The sequence below is a fragment of the Triplophysa rosa genome, linkage group LG23 (genome assembly GCF_024868665.1).
Source record: "Triplophysa rosa linkage group LG23, Trosa_1v2, whole genome shotgun sequence".
Classification (NCBI taxonomy): Eukaryota; Metazoa; Chordata; class Actinopteri; order Cypriniformes; family Nemacheilidae; genus Triplophysa; species Triplophysa rosa.
This window is the reverse complement of record NC_079912.1, coordinates 19,891,830-19,913,178: the sequence shown is the minus strand read 5'-3', so window position 1 is coordinate 19,913,178 and position 21,349 is coordinate 19,891,830. Positions and strand designations below refer to the sequence as shown.

Sequence of the window (21,349 nt, the reverse complement as noted above, 5' to 3'; positions counted from 1 at the left end):
GAAAGAGAGAGAAAAGGTGGAGGGTGAGAGAGAGAGAGAGAGAGAGAGAGAGAGAGAGAGAGAGAGAGAGAGAGAGAGAGAGAGAGAGAGAGAGAGAGAGAGAGAGACAACACATTTGACCTGATTCACCTTTACCTTCTTGTGCTTCATTGTGAAAGGAAATTAGAAATTGGCCATCAATTCTTGCACACTGCAAACATGAGTTTGCAAACACTGCAAACATTCTTACACACTGCAAACATTTCGATCTGAGAAAACAGTCAGTTACTTTTGTAGGCAGCATTTTAATGAGCCCAATGCACAGGATCTGGAATCCAAGACAGTTGCAGTTAAGACAATCCCAGAATGCATTGTGAGACGCTGAGTTAAAAACATATTGCCTGGTTTGTGTTGGTACACAAGCATTGAAAACATGGCAGTGTTTTTAGTGCTTCAGTTTTGTCTTATAGAGGATGAGAACTCACAGTATGTGAACTGAACTGTTCATTTGTAATATTTGAATGCAGATATGTCCGATTGTGACAGATCTCCAGTTAAGAAAAACCCGCTGATAAGCAAAATAATCAACCACTTTGCAAAAAAACTCACATTTGTCTGGCGGTGGGGGGCGATTTCACACTTCACCAGCTACAGGCAGATGCCATAAAAAGAATGCGTTTTCAGATCAGCAAAATCACATTTCGTGTTTCTTGTTTCACTTTGTTTGTACTTTTTAATTCACATTTTTACACATACAGACGGCCGGATGCACGTATATGCATACGCCTGCACATTGCATCTGTTGCATTGCATGGGTGTATGCACCAGACCGATCGTATGTGTCAAAATATATTCAATTCAGTTTTATTTATATAGCGCTGTTCACAGTGTTTCGTTGTTGCAAAGCAGCTTTACAGGAAAACAGAGAAAAAGAAACTAAAGTTAGTAATAAAAATAACAGGGGTCCATCTTTGCTCTTTGCTCGGAGCTTGCCTGGGCTGAGCTGATGATCAGTTAAGTCCACAGGATCTCGCAGGAGGACGGCACGTGACGATCAGCTGGTGCTGGTGTGATGTTTCGTCTGGACGGGTCTCCTGATGGTCAGGAGGATGACACCAGGTGGTCCTACATGAGCCGGCATCATCTGTGGTTACCTCGGGATGGGTATTATTAGCGTCGCTGCTGTTCATTTACTTCTAAACAAGAGATATTACTGGTGTGCATCATATGTATGCTTGGCTGAAAAGACATGTCTTTAATCTAGATTTAAATTGGGAGAGTGTGTCTGACCCTCGGATAGTATCGGGAAGGCTATTCCAGAGTTAGGTTCATATGAGAAAGCTCCGCCCCCTTTGGTGGATTTAGTTATACTGTCAGAAGTCTGGAGTTTTGTGATGGTAGATAGCGTGACAGAAGCTCTGTTAGATGAGCGGGGGCTCAACCGTTTAATGCTTTAGAAGTGATGAGAAGAACTTTATTGTACTGAATGGGCAGTCAGTGAAGGGTTGATAACATTGGGGTTATGTGGTCACATTTTCTAGATCTTGTCAGAACTCCAGCAGCTGCGTTCTGAACTAACTGTAGTTTGTTTAATGATGATGATGCAGGACAACCACTGAGCTGCAGTGGTTGTGTCACAAATGCATGAACTAGTGTTTCTGTGTCAGAAATACATAGAATGTTCCTCAGTTTGGCAATGTTTCTAAGGTGGAAGAAGGCTGTTTGTGACGTTTGACATGTGTTTTTCAAAAGACAGGTTGCTGTCTAATATAACGCCGAGTTCTTTAACTGTATTTTTGGCTTGGAAGTGTAGACAGTGCTAGTCGTCTGTGCGAGGTTTGCGCAGAGGCGGTGTCGCCCTCCCTCTCGTCATCGTCCTATTGTCATCAAAAGACCCACCCAGAACACCCTGCACATTAAACAAGGGCACCCACCTACGTTGCCATTGTTTATGTTGATTTTCTATAGGACCTGACTCACTGACATGTATTTGACTCGAACTCTGGAGGAGTCGGGTGGTTTCTGATTGGCTAAGAGAGACAACAAGCTTCTTTGATACGGATACAAGCACACATGTGTAGTAACTTAAAGAACCCCATTGGCACATTGCCGTCTCATAAGCTTGACAGAAAAGAGAGGGTGTTTTAAAGAAGTTATTTGAATGTGAAAATTCAGTTATTTACGCACCCTCACGATGTTCGGAAACAATATGACTTTTACTCTTTTATGGAACGCAAAAGATGATTTTATTAATTGACTGTTTTTATTGATATAATGAAAGTGAATGGGGACTGAGTCTGACAAGCTGCAACATTACAAGAATGGAACCATTTCTCATTTTTGTATTCCAAATATAGTGCACTATACATTTAAAATCTTCACACAGCTATTGCATGATATCACAAGTCACGTGGACCAATTTCATGGTTTTTTTTGGTGGGGGGGAACTTGACCCCAGTCCCCATTCACCTTCATTATATAAAAAGAAAATGTTCTTTAAAAAATGTTGTTTTCTACGAGAATTAAAAAGCCATATAAGTTTGAATATTTAATTGAATGAACTAACCCTTTAAGCTTCAGTGGCTAGCTGATCAATGTGCCATGTCATTAGACAGGGCAAGTGCTTGGATTTTAATGAGCCTAGCTGGCAAACAGGTCCAATTATAGAGAACGTTCTCTCAGGCTTTTCCCATCATTCTCTCTCTCTCTCGCATTGTATGAACTCTTGAGATGTGGAAGCATATGGAGGGTCAGATAAAGACAGGAGTGGCCTTTCATTCCAGAACCTCCTCCAGGATTCCAGGGCACTTTCCGCCCCTCAGTCCCGTGACGGATCACCATCCGATCACCCTGATCCGCAGCGCGCTAGTTGCGTGTAACATTTAAATATGATCTCCACTCATCTGGCTTTCTCTCTCCTGTTAAGAGTTTGCGTCATTGCGGTTGGCATGGCAACAGCAGTTAGTCCGGTTAGAGAGGACAGTCAGGTCTCACCCCCACATCCCCGACAGACACACTTCGTGGCAAGAAGTCTAAAACACTACCGCTTTTTATTTTCCTCATACTTTGAACCTCTGTGCTTTTATAAACATTTAAATAACTCGCACACTCCCTGAGGGATGCGGTTACTCCCTCTGCCTCCTCTCTTAGACACGTCAATCAAATCCTCCGGCTCCTCCCACCTCTTTCTCAGTAAGCAGTAATCTACTGCCACCGCTGGTGATTTATGTTGATTGCAGTGCCATCATTCAAGTATTCAAGACACCTGCTGACTGCTTTCCCTGTGCACTGGAGTCTGGTTCATGTCAGTGATTAACTGATTATGTGAAACAAACCAGACCCCCTCTTTTATATGTGCGTCTGTTGTGCGTGATTCAGTGCGCGTGCGCGTCTCCGTATCTGACTCTGTCCTCAGGTCTTGTCAGGTTTCAAACATCGTTTCTTTCAGTCTCTCTACCTCCCTCATGCTAAAATATGCTACGGTCCAGCATTTTAAAGGATCACGCATACGTTTTCATTATAAATCCTGTTATCATTTGCTGAGTAAATGATGACAGGGTTTTGGGTGAACCGAACTGTTAACACTCTCTCTGTCGTCTTTTATCAATTTCTAATTCTCACTATGACTCTTAAATATTCCGGCCCCTGTGAACGGCCCGCGTTGGTTTGCTATCCTTTGAACTTATAGAGATGGTGGTCACACTCCCAATCCACTGTATCTCCGATTGCAGTCCAGGTTTTCACTCAGACCCTCAGCTTCAGCACATTCAGTCACATTCTCTCTCTCTCCCACCAACACACTCCTCTTTATTCCGCTCGAACACAAGAAGCAAGTGTTTTAAAATGCAGATTCTTGAAGGCCAACGCATTGTTTACATAATCACTATATAAAGTGCACAAACCACACTCCATTGCCACATCTGCTTCACTTACACTGTAAGTTAATGGTTTCAGAATGCACTGGGGTGGGAGTGGTGCTGCCGTACTAGCCTGAAGAATCGGACCCGAAACTGAATCCTGATCCAGTTTGAAATACTTATCCACCGGTTGACTTTCGATTTTTGGTTTTCGTTGTGCCCTGCCGGTTCTCTTCCTGTGTTATTGTGAATGGTGACCGAGAACACTAAGTGACCCTGACTAACATTTCATTGAAAAATATCCGTCCTCTTTCGTGTTTTTGTTTGTTTGTTTCAGTGGTCTGCATTTTAGTGGTTTGTGTTGAAAAGGCTTTGCTGCAGTTCCTTTACAGTGTGATGAGTCATGTTTAGTTGGTCCTGACAGAGTGTGCCAAACTTTTGTCGTGAAGGCACGACCTTCGCTATAACTGTGCTTACTGTACTGAAGAAGAAAAAAACAAAGTGAAGATGAAAGATGCAACCTTCTGTGGTTATTGTTAAAGTGATCTTGCGAGACCTATGATTCTGAATTTGCTCCTGTCGTGTGTGGTTGACTACGCCCTAAATTGTATTGGTGCTGACTGATATCTAACGTTCTTTCTGCTAACTTTCAAATTCATGCAAAACCTCTCGTTCTCACTGTGCCTCAGTCGTAGACCAACACCAGATTGCCTCCACGCATGTCTATACACAACCCCCCAGATCAGGTGTCCTGTTGTTTTCAGATACTTCCGTGTATTGTGTGTGGGTCGATAAGTGGCATATTTACCAGAGGTAAACAAAAAAAATCCATCAGCAGTCAGAATAAAAATATTCATGTCAATGTACTTTTCCAAGCAGTTACAGGTCACAAATGTTTACGCGTTGACGTTCACGCAACACTCTTATTAATCTTGTCCAGTTCAGTATTTTGTCACGTTGCTGCATAACATTCTAGATCTAGAACCCCGTGTTCTGGTTCTGGAACTCAGCAGCTTACGATTCAGTTTCACCTCTCCGTTTCTTAGTTCTGTCTGTCTGGTTAACATTAAGCACCACTGAATCCAGAGACCTTGCGTAACACGCACACACCCAACAATGACATCTGTGCTGCTTAAAGTCTCTCAAGGTTTGTGATGGAATATTCTTCCTCTTCCTTTTTTGGAGCGCGTACGACTTAGCAATGAGCTCAGCTGCAGGTGTGACTGTCTCTCGTGGATATGGAATTGTGCGACTGGGAGCCAAGCTGCTTCCTTCCTCAGACACTCAATCCAATAGCTTTCCCAGAACAGGAAACACCCCTCAGGTTCGCCAAGTCGAGAATTCCTGTTATTAACCAATGCAGCTAAACGTTATGCTTAGACATTAGTTACAATATTAGATACTAAATTAAATTGCCATTTAGTGTACCGATATTAAAATTCATGTGAACAACTAGCTATGAAAAGATTGAAGTGGAATTTTAGATCTGAATTCATATGGCTGGTGTCATCAGACACACTGAAGAAAGGCGTTTCAGGCCGTTTCCAACAAAAAATCATAAAAACTCAGAGTAACATCTGTTTTTGTCTCACAAATGCCTTGTGGGTAGTGGCACTTGGTTGTATGTTCAGATATGAATACTTGGTGTCTTTCAGTTTGCACAGTTCCGACTTTCCTGTTTGGCTTTTCAAACCAAGAACCAATCAGAGACACCATTTTGCGTTCCTGTTTACTGATTGGTTAGAAATTCAAAACCCCTATTCGTCAGCATTAAATCACCCCCCTCCACACACGTCAGAGAAGCACCGCAGGTTGTTTTTGTTGTTTGTTTGTTTTCAGAAACCCTCCATGTGAACTTTCTCCGTTTCATTTTGAGAACCTGAAGTGCTGCTGTATCTGTGCTTGACTCTGGGTTGGTTGGACTGCGTGTGGTCGTGAGGACCGTAGAGTTCATAATGCTTCTGTGTGTGATGTGACCATTTTGCCTTACATGTTTTCCAGGACTAATTAAAGAGCATAACTAAAAAAAACATACAGATGTTTCTGGAGTCATTATTTAACAACATCGATTAAAAACACACTATTAAAATGTAATGGGGATTTTGTTGCGATCTGCTTTCTTAGGTAATAATGTAGAATGAGCAACATAATCTCATTTTCAAATACTTCTAAGTCCCCACAATATTATGTTATTTGCAAAGCATTATGTTGTCACACATTAGTTGGTTATAAAATGATTGGTCGTTTTTTTATTAAATTTTTAATTCACATTAAAGGATTTTTGTAAGAAAACACAAAAACAAAATACTTGATTGTGATTACGATTAGGAAGGAAAAAACAAACTAGTGTACACTCTTAAAAAAAAGGTGCTTCAAAAGGTTCTTTGATGCCATGAAAGAACCTTTAACATTTGGAGAACCTTTCTGTTTCAAAAAAGGTTCTTCAGATTATAAAAAAGTAAGAATGAGATGGTTCTTTAAAGAGCCTTTGACGAACCTAAAATGGTTCTTCTATGGCATCGCTGCGAAGAACCTTTTAAGCACCTTTATTTTTAAGAGTGTAGTGTTCTTAAAGGGTTGGTTCACCCCAAAATAAAAATTCTTTAATTTATTCACCCTCATGTCAACCTGTATGACTTTTCTGCAGAATGCAAATTACGATATTTTGAAGAATGTTAGTAACCAAAAACTGGCCCCATTGACTTCCACTGTATACACAAAACCACTAAGACATTTGTGACCCTGGATCACAAAACCAGTCTTAAGTAGCACGGGAACATATTTAGTAAAAGACAAAAATACATTGTGTGGGTCAAAATTAATGATTTTTCTTTTATGCCAAAAATCATTAGGATATTAAGTAAAGATCATGTTCCATGAAGATATTTTGTAAATTTACTACCTTAAATGTATAAAAACTTTAGTTTTATGAGTGGATGGTCTGCCACAGTGCCCCTGATTAACAACTTCAAAGGCAATTTTCTCAATATTTTGATTTTTTTGCACTCTCAGATTCCTGAGTTTTAAATGGTTGTATCTCAGCCAGATATTGTCCTATTTTAACAACTCATACATCTATATAAATCTTATTTATTCAGATTTCAGATTATGTAAAAATCTCAATTTCGAAAAATTGACCCATAAGACTGGTTTTGTTGTCCAGGGTCACATTTGTTAAACTTACAAATCATATACAGGTTTTGAATGACATAAGTGTGAATAAATGATCTCATTTTTGCGTGAAAACGCAAACACAGAAAATGTAGTTCAGCAACTTAAGCTTCATTAAGTCAGAGAAAACTTGGAAATGACAAAAAGATTTTCAAATTGTTATTTCCATGTCTGGAAGTTTATTGTCTTGTAAAAAGTAAAATCTTAAGTTATGTACATACAATACAGCACATGTTTACATTGTATTCATTAAAAGATTCAAATCAAAATTGTTTTGACAATGACACATATTCAGAGTGTATATAAGAGATTTTGTATTTATGAGGTTATTTCATGTCCCTACTCTAAAACAAATTTGTTACATTCTTGTGAATTGTTCATTGTAAAAACAAGGGCTAATTAGTACTTTTGTTATATAAAATACACAATTATCCAAAAGAGAATATACAGTAATTCTAAAAAATGCTGCAGTGAGAACACCTGAATCTGGTAGAGGCAACATTCCAGTTTGCTGCTCTGTTAAACTGTGCTTAAGCTCATATAAAATCTCTTGACGTTCCTTCATGAATCACTGGACATTTTAGGTATCTCCTGTGGTTCTTCTAGAGCCATTTCCTGTCATGACCATGACCTGTGATTAAATCTCCATGACCCCCATCTCTACTCTTCCTGCGTCCAACACCATGACTGTGCCCATGAGAATGAACTCCACGTCCACTGCTCTTTTGTTGGACAGTTTCATGCCCACTGTTTGCATGTGAGACCCGGGTATGCCCGCCACTGTGTCTATGTCCAGTGCCATGCATGATCTTATTAGACTTTCTTTTGCCATGTCCACTTGTTTTGCTCTTGCCCCTGTGTGCTTTTTTTGCCATAGGTCTCCTGTGTTCTGGAGTTTTTCCGTTCTTCTCGGGCATCATTGAAAATGCTTCATGTCCTCTGTGGGCATCTTTAAGACACAGAGTACAGATGAACTGTTGGTCTGTACGACAGTAAACCCCCAGCAGTCTGTTGTGCCGAGAGAAGATATTGCCGTGATAGTCCGCACTAACAACAATTACTGTGTGCTTTTCTCTGGTGTGGTCATTAAAACGATGGCACGGGTGGGTCTTGCAGCGTAAATCCTCACATTCTGGACAGACCTTCAAAGTGTTTGTTTTTTGTGCGGTACAGATTTTACACTCCGTCGGGCCAGAACCATGAAAATGCGTAGGTGAAGAATCCCGAAGTCCTGTGTTTTTAAACCTCTCCACCATCTCTGCAAACATGCAGGTGTTCTTGTTGAGAACAGGTCTGGGTGTGAAGGTCTTTCGGCACTGAGGGCAACTATAACTTGTCTCTTTGCTGCCGTGTGCATCCCAGTCTTTAATGCAATCCAGGCAGTAATTGTGTCCATGGGAATTGTTATCCTGAAGTTGGTCCAAGCAGATAGAACAACAGAGAGGATTTTGATCTTCAAAACACTTCTTTGCCATTCCTCAAAATCTGTCTTCGCTCTCAACACATCAGAGGACACCATAAATCTGCATTGTTATTTTCGGCACTGAGAATGCAAGTTTGTGTTGTGTAACCTGCTTGACAGGTGCAGGTATTTCAATCGCCTGTCAAGTATTTAAATCTTGAGAAAAGGCATTACAGGAAAATATTTGTACACCTAACAATTTGTTATTTATTTTGCGTATGATAGACGTGTCAACTATGAAATGAAATATGAATATCAGGTGGCATTTTATTTTTTAGATCTTATATTTTACTTGCTCTAGGTTCAAGTATTTAGGCAGAACCGTTTAAATAGGTAAAAGCTTCCATTCGTTCTTAACCTCCATTTGTTTTTAACAATGAAGGCAACACTGTCCATTATATTACATTTATAATATGCCATTACAAGGCCTTGGGGAACAGTTGGACTCTTTATTCCCAACAGCTGCCATTGTAGTCCAAGCAGAAACAGCCTGCAGGGAATTGTGACTGGATTCAATAGATCACAGAAGTGCTGAGTTGGTCTTGGAGTAGCAGATCTCTTGGTTCACCCATATTGACAAAACACTGAGGGGCGGTTTCCTACACAGGGATTAGATATTAAAACAGGACTAGGCTTTAGCTAAATTGGGACAATAGTTTTTGCCTTACAAACATTACAATTGTGCATCTTGAGACAAAACAATGGCACTGCTGTATTTTAAGACACGTCAGTGCAAGCAGTTTTCAGTTAAGACAAATCTAACATTTTTTTAAAGTCTAGGACTAATCTTAAAACCTGTATGGGAAGCCATCCCTGAAGAGATTAAGAATGCTGCCAGGGTCAGGTGTTTTGTGTTTCAGAGCATATAACCAGAGTTTGGTTCTCTAGTTGTTGGTATAAGCGGTATAAAATGGCATAAAGATGACAAACAAACTCTTTGGAACTACTCTGTTCATTATGATGTACATGAATATTACCAGTTTGTTAATGCTGCTAAGGTTTACAGAATAGGCAAAGTTAGCAAGTGATGTGCAGTGATAGCAAGTGATATCATAGTCTGATATAGTTTCCTATTCTTTCCTTTCACTGTCCTTCTGAATCCTTGGATCGCCATATTTCGTGATTTTGCCATTTTTGCCACCATTTGTTTTTCACTGGGTTGTGCAAATATCGAACTATTAAAAAGTAGTCATAAAAAGTGTTTGTCAACTTTGACAACACAATATTAGTTTTTTCCATTACCTGAAAAACAGTGAAATTGGACATCTGAGGTTTTATAAGGAGAGCAACCTTTTATATTCTATTCCAATTTTACTCTATCAAACATATTACATTAGATTCTGATTAGCTTGAATGAAACTTCTCTTGGTCCATTTTATCCTCAGAGAATTCTCTCCACACACATGCATGAAAATGTGTCTTGTAAGGTTTGACTTGAAATACACCAAACATAATTTATTACGTTTCTCAAGCTTTACATTTGAATGCACAAAAATAAGATCAATTGCAAATGTTTGATATGAGAACATACTTCTCACCTTTTAATGTCCTGTGGCATCAATAACCCTGATAAAGTTAGGTTGACTGAGGTGAATTTTACAGTACAAACACTACTCACACTGGGCAAGTTTTCACTGTCTTAAGTTTTATTCTTTTGCAGAATAAGGTTTGCATGGGCAAGTGCCACTTACAATTTGGGTTGAAAATGTAAAAACCTACCATCTACTGCTGATAACTGACTGACAAACAAAATACGTTTTACTTTGCTGAACTGAAAGGTTGTACAACAAAATTATACACAAACTAGTTCAGCAGTAATACCACAACTAAAAGCCAGAGTAGGCAATACACATCAAAACACTATAGTTTTCTTGTACATGTATAATGAAGAAGGTTAAAAACACATTTTCAACAAATCATCTATACAATTACACAGACTAAAATACACAAACTCTAAAATAAGATTTTGTATTCAAAGAGACATTCAATCGATGCAGAATTTACAGAGGTTGAACGTTATTTATACTGTACGTATTAATAAAACTATATTTAAGAGTATCATTCCACATTCATTACAATATAAATCACAAGTAATTGATATTAAAAATACTGAATGCTAAATGATTACTAGTTGCCTTTAACAGTTCTCTAATCCAAAATGATTTTGTGTACAGACTGAAAATCATTTACTTTGTGTACAGCACTATTTACGAATTATGTGTGGTCAGGATGAAGACTTGTGGTAGTCATATCACCATTAGGATTTGACTTGATCTTGACTAATCGCAGGTACTCATTCAATCCCATGAGCCACCAGTATCTCTGTTAAGTGGTTAAGGTATGATGAGTCTGGATATCCATTCCTACACACAAACAAACTTTTATGTCTTATTTCCACTTTACGAAGACAAAAAAATAGCAAAACTATTCAGATGTATGTGTTACAAGATACACACACACGTAAGTAAAACAACATCTAGTGAAATACTGAATAAACCATGTACATGAAGAAAAAAGTACATTTCTGAGTATATGAGTAACAGTTCCAACATCTGTACTCACAGACTCTTTCCTCCGTCCATCTTTGTCTTGTGAGGAATCTTTCCCCAGGTCACTTTTCCACCTTCACCGTCAATCTTGCCTGGACTTACAGCAAAAGTTAGCCCTTGATGAAAAGCCTTTTTAAGGCAGCACAATAAAGCCCATCCTTTTGAGCTGAGTGGCAGGTAGGCCTCAAACAGACCACCCTGGAATGATGACCCGGGACATGGATCGGTATCCTAGAAGAGATGTGTAGAGCGAGGCCTGATTATTGTATACCACATGCTATGATGCTTCACTCTAAAAATTAAGTATTAGGAATAATACCCCCTGTATGCCATCAGGTATGCAATATGTGATCTTGGCTGTTGTGTATCTGTCAAAACCAGGAATGCTCAAAGATATCTCTGAAAATCTCACAGTGCCACGGATGCCATTCTGATCTTTTCTGGCCTCTTTTCCTGAATGCTGCTCTTCTTGATGCTCCTGCATCTGATTCTGTCGTACAGCCTTTGAGCCATGTACCGGATTCTCTAGAACCTTNTTTAAGTCTGAAATATTATGAGGAAAGATGTTTGTTGAACTCATCCTGATCCTCGGTTTGTTCTCGAGTTCAACCGAATGTCATACTGGTTTCCCTGGTGCTCAGACCATGCACATAATGTGGTTAAATGTAGGTTTTAATCAGTGGAATCTGAGGTCGACTCTTGTCATACATTTAAACTGTAGTGTGTAATGAAAGATTGTGTACTTTGCAGAAGGTTATTGTGCAACACCTTAAAGGATGTTAAGGAGGATGTTAAATCTCTTTTGAAACATCTGGAATACTTGATTGTGATTGGTCAGTTGTGGTATTATACTCTATTTCTGTGTTATGACCAATAAGTGCTTTCTAAGTTTCAGAAAACAAACTCCTACGCATCGAGTTCTAATGTAGTCATCATTGCACAAATCATACTGAACAAGCTTGTGTGTTCAAAAGGGTTTGAAAATGAAATGATAGCCGGCTGAATAGTTGAGAATAAAGACATGTGCAATTCAAATGATTCTCAGGGTGCACATCCTCTCTCTGTCTCTCTCTCTCTCTCTCTCTCTCTTGTGTGTGAGCGAGTGTATGTGTGCATGCGAGCGAGACAGTGTGTGTGACAAAATACATATATATTTACATATATTATATTATAAACCACTTTAAGTTGCACTACATACATAAACACTTTATTTATGTGAGAGAGAGAGAGAGAGAGAGAGAGAGAGAGAGAGAGAGAGAGAGAGAGAGAGAGAGAGAGAGAGACAGAGAGAGAGAGAGACAGAGAGAGAGAGAGAGAGAGAGAGACAGAGAGAGGATGTGCACCCTGAGAATCATTTGAATTGCACATGTCTTTATTCTCAACTATTCAGCCGGCTATCATTTCATTTTCAAACCCTTTTGAACACACAAGCTTGTTCAGTATGATTTGTGCAATGATGACTACATTAGAACTCGATGCGTAGGAGTTTGTTTTCTGAAACTTAGAAAGCACTTATTGGTCATAACACAGAAATAGAGTATAATACCACAACTGACCAATCACAATCAAGTATTCCAGATGTTTCAAAAGAGATTTAACATCCTCCTTAACATCCTTTAAGGTGTTGCACAATAACCTTCTGCAAAGTACACAATCTTTCATTACACACTACAGTTTAAATGTATGACAAGAGTCGACCTCAGATTCCACTGATTAAAACCTACATTTAACCACATTATGTGCATGGTCTGAGCACCAGGGAAACCAGTATGACATTCGGTTGAACTCGAGAACAAACCGAGGATCAGGATGAGTTCAACAAACATCTTTCCTCATAATATTTCAGACTTAAAATATCAAAAATTCACTGCTGTCAAACATACGGCAATCTGAAAAATCTGGGTTGTTTCAACTCATGATTGAGTCCAAATTACAACAGGTAACCATGAGTTGAAACAACAATGCAGTCTTCATAAATCATACTTAATGCACTGACAAATAACAAGTTTGGCTCACATTAAAATAGTTCAAATTAATTTCAACTAATTCAAATTATCATCATATAAAGTGTCCTTCTTTAAACATGAAAAAAAAGACTTCCTGAAGAGGACAAACACCAGCAGTCCATCTTCCCAACATACCTTTAAAAACACTCAGCTGCCACATGCAATGGCAAAAATAAGACTTCAATAAATGAGGATATTAGAACTGTGACACAGATGACACGCCTCCACGCATGTTTATCAAGTCTGCTCTGGTGTGAAGTGTGGGGCAATGCAAAGCCAACCAAGCGTCAACACACAAATAGGGTGACACGCCGAACACCCTTCTCTCAAAACACAACCCACTGAGGTCTGAATAGTGAAGACTCAGCACATCTGATCTTGAAGACCTGCAGTCACAGGTGAGTAAAAACAAGGTTTGCACACATACTGTATTATGTCTAAGATTACAGGTGCACGCACACATTTATGCACAAATATAGACACACTGTGTGTGATTGTGTCATGTGTCCCCTTTTGTTAAATAGATTATTTCTGTCACCACAAACCAAAATGATTTTAGCACCTGTAAGGGGTACTAGTATTCGTTTTGGTGTAATGTGTAGAGAAACTGCCATATATATATATATATATATATGTGTGTGTGACAAAATAAAACAGCATTTTACCTAAGTTACAGAATTAGAGAGTGTTGAAGTCAAACTATAAGATAACATTTATTAAGACATAAGAATGATATACAAACTCTGCGTGTGCTTTTGGATCTAATACTCGGACATGTATTAAAGAAATCGGTGATATAGCAGAGTTTTACAAGTAGGCCTAAAATGTAAAATTATAATATAAATTTAAAAGAAAAAATTAAAAGAAATAAAACGCATGCCACACTAAAAACGGCAAAAATATGCATTGAGACAATGTTTTTAAGATAAATAATAACTTTATTCTGATTGTGTGCGTTATTGTTACGCCATCCAAAACATTACATCATATATTCAATATTTTTGTCATTTTGATTATTGACGTGGCTTGTCTGTCATTATTATCACTCACTGTATTAATATCAGCTCTTGGGTACCTCACTTAAAACATTTTGAATAGTTAACTGTTTTCTTAGCACTTTTAAATTATTTTACACGTACATGCAACGTTTGTGTCCTCCTTAAAATGAATGTCAATTAGTGCAGAAACATTTCATTCTAAATCAGGAAAAAAGTTGATTATTGGCGGCATAAAATTCACGAAAAAATATTTTTAGGTCTCCTCTTACGTTAAACATTAATAATCATTTTACCCTTAGATTTGAACGGAGATTTACAATAAAGTCCATTAACACGCACGCGTAAAAGCACCTATAGGCCTACAGTATATCATTAATTTAACAACACTTATATATTGAATCACTAAAACGTATTATTACTTCATTTATCTTACACACATTTCATGTATATTTGTAAAAGCTTACGGTGAAGTTGTAGATTCGTATCTCCACTAACTCAAATGTCAGATGCGCAGGTGCTGCAGCACCATCACCGTCATTATCATCCTCGGAATCGCAAAACTGCCTATTTCTTCACATAACCATCGCAAAAAGCCACTTCTTCTCTTCCACAGAGAGCTATCATCACACTTCTGCTCGAATAAAGACACCCCGTGCCCCACGAGTGCGTTTTAAACCGCTTTGGCACGCAAGGGTGAGTGATAGCGCGAGTGGGAGTCAGACGACTGTCGGCCTGTGACACGCGATCAGTCGCGAGATGAGTCGTCTGCAATTTCATGTGACACTTTATTTAAGATATTTCGTGCTCTTATTCGCCGCAAAACGCACCTGAAACTAGATGTGACATTTTATCGTGACGCATCTGTCAACAGTGTTGTACGAGTTTCCATAGTTACGGAATTTGTTGTTGTGACTAGACTTTTTGATATTAATTTCTCGCATGTGAGAAACGCTCGTTTAACTCGTTAGCAGGGTGTTGCATTTACAATGAAAAAGTTTTTGTATTCGATTAAAGGTAGCATTTTATTTTATAATTTGTTTTCACAGCAGCATTCAATTGTCAAAATGAATCTATATTATTGCATATAAAAAGATTAAGAATTATAATTCGTCAGATAGTAGCCTGTCAGATACAAAGGTTCTACAAACCGTCGCGCAAACGACGTTCAACATTAATTTTATTCGTATAAAATGTAGGCTACACGTTTTATATTTTAGAATAGCCTATATATTTCAGTTTCACCAAATGACTTTTTATATCAGTCATTAGTTCATTCGTATGATCCAAGAAAGTCAGCTAATATTGCTCAAACAGTCCCCATTAGTCAATAATAACCAGTCACTAAAAAAACGCCTGCACTTCTAAATAAATGACAAACAATAAAATATATGGACATCTAAAACCACAAATAATTTTAAAATTAACCATTTTTTTAAAAACACAACAATATATATATATATATATATATATATATATATATATATATATGTGTGTATTATTTATTTGTCTGTCATGGCTTAGGTATCATGTTTTTAACAGTCTAACCCTTTTCTTAAAGACCTTCGGGTTGACCTGACATAGTTTCGAAACTTCACAGGTCACATGCGCGCCCCCTAGCGACGTAAATCCGCAACAACAACGGTTTTAATGTTGCAGTCATCTTGGCCCAGTTGCCAGAAAACCCTCAAGAAAAAACGTTGTAATTCTAAAGGTATAGTCCTTCTTGACCAGAACCTTTCACACAAGTAGCACATAAAAGTGATATGATGTTTCTCTGCTGTGTTTCACAGGTATGGAGGATTACGAGCTAACAACAGAAGATCCTCTGTACGATTACACCACTGACAACATCAGTGAATTTTTCGAGCTATGTGAAGCCAGCAAAGAGCAAAAGCTGATCATGACTGTGATCCTGACGACAATCTACCTCATTGTTTTCTTCTTAGGCATAGTTGGAAACGTGCTGGTCATTGCCACCTTCGCGCTGTACCGCCGTCTTCGTCTGCGCTGCATGACCGACGTTTTTCTCTTCTACCTGGCCCTGTCCGATACGCTCCTTCTGCTGACTTTGCCGTTGCAGACGGCCGAGACTCTAAACGGCATTTGGGTGTTCGGCGAGGGGCTCTGTAAGGTAAACCGCAGCATGTACGCTATCAACACCTACAGCGGCCTGCTGCTTTTGGCGTGCATTAGCGTTGATCGCTATCTGGTGGTGGTCCGCACCAGGGCCGTGCGAAAGCTGAATTCTGGGACGCTGTGCTATAGCACACTGTCTGCCACTGGGGTGGCGCTGACCTCGGTCGTTTTGAGCCTGCCAGAGCTGTGCTTCTCTTCTGAAATCACAGAGACGGGTACTAATAACTCATTATGCAGCATGGACGTGTGGGCGGACGATGTGAGTAAATGGAAGTTATGGGCCCAAATAGCAAAGATCGCAGGGTTTTGTATTCCATGCGTGGCAATGCTAGTGTGCTATAGCGCGATAGGCCGCGTGTTGCTCCGTGCCGGAGGGAAATGCTGGCGTAGACAGAGGACTCTGCGTCTCATGGCATTGCTTGTTGTCCTGTTCCTGCTGTTTCAGTTCCCTTACACTGTGGTACTTCTGATCAGAATGTCCACACCCAAACCAACATGTGACCAGTGGAACAGGGTCAACCTTGAAGAAGAGATCACGCGCGCCCTGGCGTACGTGCGGTGTTGTCTCAACCCCTTGCTCTACGCTCTGGTGGGTGTAAGGTTTAGAAATGACATCCTAAGGTTGTTGACGGACACCGGGTGCATGTGTCTGTCTCATCTGACCCCACAGCATGACAACGGAAGCTCCGTCACGCCCTCCTCCCCTGCCCCGACCCTTCTGTCGCCCCAACCATCCGCCTACATGGCCACCAAAATCACACCTGCTTCACCAACCGCAAGAGAAGAAAACACAGCCCAGACCTTCATTTTTCCAGCGCCTAGGTCTGATCAAATGGTTTGGTCAAGACTTGGTGCCATTAGTGATCATACAGCTAAACCAGCTCTGAAATAAAACATTTCTCTGTTCTCTTTTAACAAACAAAAAAATGCATGGTCTGATTTGCTTTACTGTAAATAGCTTATTATCTCTGCGTTTTTGAAATGCTTATTCTAATTTCTATTTTCAGTTTATCTTAAGTTTCATTACTAAAAAGTTGTAAATAATACCATTGAAAACATACTGTTGTTTTTTTCCCTATCTACCCCTGAACAAAGTGCTTTTACAAATTGTTATATTATTATATAATGGTGTTTTATATAAATGCAAATAAACGTCGATCTGCACTTTTGTCGTCTTGTATTTTTAAAGAGAATCTTCTTAATTGTGGAAAAACATCACAGAATGGTGAAGCTGTGCACCTTCTGAGCAAGGTTGTAGGCTATGAAGAAATGTTTAAACAACACATTCATACTGATATCACTCCAATTATAAGGGGTTTTACTATATGTTTTTTTAAAACAAACAGACAATGTAAAAATAATGGGTAGAGCACAGAAAGCACAGGCTTCTCTCTTCATTACAGGCTGATGGGTCCTCTGAAAAGAACTTTTAGGACCAATCACTGGAGGCTGGAGCACCTGCACTTCTTATTCATCGAGAGAAAATGCTTTTTTAAAAATAAATGAATAAATATTCATGTTTGTGCACAGCTCTGTCTAACAAATATATTTATTGAAAACAATTGCAGGTCAGGAGGCAGGCAGCAGCCCTTTCCAGGTTTTTTGCCTTATGTGTGAAGGTAAGTTGTGATAAAAAAAGACTTAAGCTACCAGTGCTTCCACTTTACAGCTAATAAGCTAAAAGACAAATAATTACTGTAACAGCATTTTTGTAAGTCCGCGTAATAAGCTACGTAAACTACAGCTATGGAAACGGATATAATCTAATAACATCATTGTTATGTACACCAACATAACACCATTAAGGAAAACCTCAAAAACCCAATTCAACTAGGGAAGATTTATTAAAGAAGTTAAAAGTAACAATTGTGGGGGGAAAGTCAAGGACTAAATCGGGGGAAAGCTGCTTGTTCAGCCCCACAAGCTCGCATTAGTCGCCGTCATCCCCGCGCCGTTTGGGGTGCAGCACAAACGGCCACTAGAGGGCAGCAAAATTCATAATAAACTAATACAAACGAATTAGAAGCAATATACAAACAGACATTATGCATATGTAGCAATCATATCCCTGCCACTTACGCCGCCGGCCCCGCCCCACGGCTCTCGCCCCGCCTTCCTCGCTACAATAGTATTTTGCGCTCTTTCTGAGATGCGACTCGGTTTTTAGTGATTTTTCTGCATGAAAGTTGCATTGATACATATGTTTGATTTATCCATAGCAACTCATAGATAAAAAGTATTTAACATTTTGTCTGAACACTATGGCATTAAAGTAGAGAGTTTTCTAGGCTATAAAAGATGAAAAAGCAAATAAATCGTTGTGGCAGTTGATTCAGTCAGTCGTCTACATTGTTTGGTTGCCATTAGTGTCAGGGTTGCGGACAGAGAACCCAGACAGCTAAATAACCAAAAAACTTTTATTAAACGTAAACACAAAACACACAATGGGGCAAAACAGGAATTCTTCATAATAAAACAATCAGAACACTTCCCACGAGGGGGAATAAAATCAAGGACTCAAAGAGAAACAAAAACGTATACTTCACGAAACACGACAGGATCACAGCAAGGACAAAGTTCCAGATGAGGGTAACGCAGGGCAAGACGAGGAACGGCAAATACAACAATGATCTGACACAGGACGAGGAATTCACTGGGCTTATAAAGGGGAACACTATAAGGGGATAAACACTAACGGGGAGATTAACCGGGAAACAAGGGGGGCGGGGCCAAGGCAAGAGACAGGAGGACACATGGCGCAATGTCAAAACAAACTGCCACGTACCCCCACACAAGACGTAACACACGCAAGACATGGTACTGTCACGACCCTGTCCACAAGGCTCGAAAACACCGGACAGGATCCTGACAATTAGCCTATTTAGGTTTCAAATGAATGCTGCTATTTTTTGGCTATTTCAAGCTAATTGGGCAATTTTTTTACAATAAAATAAACCAGCACAAAAAACTGTAATATAAATGTAAGTCAAACAATTGAACTATCTGCTGTTTTGGGAGAAGTTGCAAAACTGAGAAAATCTGCACGGTCCCATTTGTGAGGAAAATCAAGCTGAGAGAATCTCATAAAAAGGAGAGACTTAAACACAGTACATTTATATCTTACATTTTCTATCGAATTGCATTATGTATGTGTAAAACGCTTTCTGTTTGTTTCAGAGTTTATTTCTTTTGCCTAAAAGGTTGCGTTTGTTTGCAAAACGCTGGATTTGTTTGTTAAGTTTAGGCACAATTTTCGCTACATATTGTAGGCACACTTTTTAGACAATAAGACAATTCTAACATCTTTACCTATCCACCTTTCCACATGCGAAATTACTCATTATGCCTTGCATATCAAGACTTCCGGTTCGCCGGTTCGTTTTTTTTTTATTAAACTTCTGTTGTGGCTAGAAGGGATCCAGCTACGGCCGGAAGTGGTGCAAAATCTCGCCATATAATTACCTTAAATTACACTATCTAACGCCAATTATCAATTATCTAAATTCTTTCCAAATATACAGAAATACATATAAAGTATAAACAAAAAACCAAACAATCCTCTTTCATCAATAACAATTAACAGCAATAATAAAACAAGTGTTCAATGTCCTCAACAGATGCATTACAAAAAGTTAATTCATCACAAACTGTATGTATCTGCTAATGGTTGCACTCAGGGCCCTGCACACACATTTTTGGGGGCAGTGGCGGAAACAAACAAAAAGGGCACTAAGGTTTGGGGCAGGAGAAGACAGCACACGCTCTTAGGAATGCCTTGTCACACTGTAGCACTCAGTAAATATGTTCATCTACTGTATATGTTGTGTTGTACTATGCTAGAGTACAACTCTATGAAAAGCCAAAGCCATTATTGCATTTTAACAATAATCAACATGATTTGCGGGCCAGAAGTTAAATTGATGCATTTACATTGACAAATCAACAGGTTTAACATTGATTCAATAGGTTTCATGTACTCCCTTGATATCTGGGCTACTGTTAATATTATATTATATGTTATAGATTACTGGTTTTAACTAAGAAAATAGATTATAGTGGGAAATGTACTGTACAGGAGTTAAAGTGTGAAAAACGGTCAGCTTTGTGTAGGCATTTACTACAAAGTGTGCCAATAACAGCAAATTTGGTGTTATATCAGATCGGGTGCAACCATTTTGATTCGACAAGAATTCTAATTCTCTTTGAGAACGTGGATATTTTGTACACGTTGTTAGCAGTTGTCACCAATAAAAGACCAGGGGGGGGGGCGCGGCAAGGGAAATATTAATAATAATAATTTAAAACAATGTAAACATCTTTTAGTTGATTTATTTTGATTTTGTGAAGTAGTAGTTTATTCTAAATAATAGTTAGTCAGGTGTTTGACGGTGACGCTGCTTTGCGCAGAGTGTATACATACTGTGTGGAAAGAGTGAGTTTCAAATGTGTTCACAGAAACATCTGAATACATGCATGATCTAAAACATGTGGAAAAACAAAACGTGCATTTTGTTATTTGTATTTAGTGTTGGCAAGTGATTTGGGCGTCTTGCCGGCAGTGCTTGGAAGCGCACCTTGCGACTGAAGCTGGCATGTGTACATGACAAAACCTCTTTAAAAAGCTTATTTTATTTTCCTCACATTATATAACTTTTATTTGAGTTATGTTTCACACTTTATTTGTTGTAGGACAAATAAATTACTAGGATTATAATGTAAAACAGACGCTAGCAGCTTCGAAAAAGAAGTCAAGTCTGAGCATGGCCTTATTCTGATTTTCTCATCCTTCGACTTATACTTATCAACGCTTTTTTATTATCATTATCAGAATTATATTTTTAATATGACAAAACTATTTTTTCTACAACATCCCCAGCAGCCCCCTCAACATTAACTAAGATATTTGGAAAAGTGTCAGTAACTAGACAGATCCATCCCCCATTGACTCCCATAGTATTTATTTTCCCTATACCATGGCAGTAAATGGGGGGTGGATCTGTTTGGTTACTGACATTCTTCCAAATATCTTTTGTTGTGTTCAACAGAACAAAAACATTTACACAGGTTTGGAATAATCTGAGGTTGAGTAAATGATGAAAGAATTTTCATTTTTGGGTGAACTATACCTTTAAGGTTTTTGGACAACTTTATTCACTTAAATTTATAATCCCAGCATCATGGCATTTGCTGC

General features: G+C 38.9%; 3 protein-coding genes across 4 annotated transcripts; 1 reads left to right on the top strand and 2 right to left on the bottom strand.

Moving 5' to 3' along the window:
• Positions 1–7,415: 7,415 nt before the first annotated feature.
• Positions 7,416–8,804, bottom strand: LOC130546756 (E3 ubiquitin/ISG15 ligase TRIM25-like). The gene has a single exon (XM_057322166.1). It carries the CDS (start codon positions 8,480–8,482, stop codon positions 7,610–7,612), a length of 873 nt encoding a protein of 290 aa, XP_057178149.1. The 5' UTR covers positions 8,483–8,804; the 3' UTR covers positions 7,416–7,609.
• Positions 8,805–10,016: 1,212 nt separating this feature from the next.
• LOC130546759 (probable E3 ubiquitin-protein ligase DTX3) lies at positions 10,017–11,539 on the bottom strand. Its single transcript, XM_057322171.1, has 3 exons — positions 11,338–11,539; positions 11,032–11,249; positions 10,017–10,832 (listed from the first exon to the last, which is right to left on the bottom strand). The coding sequence occupies exons 1-3, from the start codon at positions 11,500–11,502 to the stop codon at positions 10,763–10,765; spliced, it is 453 nt and encodes a 150-aa protein (XP_057178154.1). The 5' UTR covers positions 11,503–11,539; the 3' UTR covers positions 10,017–10,762.
• A 1,102-nt stretch (positions 11,540–12,641) lies between these two features.
• On the top strand, positions 12,642–17,300 carry ccr10 (chemokine (C-C motif) receptor 10). Of its 2 annotated transcripts, XM_057322162.1 has the most exons (3): positions 12,642–13,422; positions 15,620–15,733; positions 15,813–17,300. In XM_057322162.1, exons 2-3 carry the CDS (start codon positions 15,670–15,672, stop codon positions 17,048–17,050), a joined length of 1,302 nt encoding a protein of 433 aa, XP_057178145.1. In that variant the 5' UTR covers positions 12,642–13,422; positions 15,620–15,669; the 3' UTR covers positions 17,051–17,300. The 2 variants fall into 2 exon arrangements, with proteins under 2 accessions (XP_057178145.1, XP_057178146.1); XM_057322163.1 differs by lacking the exon at positions 15,620–15,733 and having other exon boundaries at positions 12,645–13,422.
• The last annotated feature ends 4,049 nt before the right edge of the window (positions 17,301–21,349 follow it).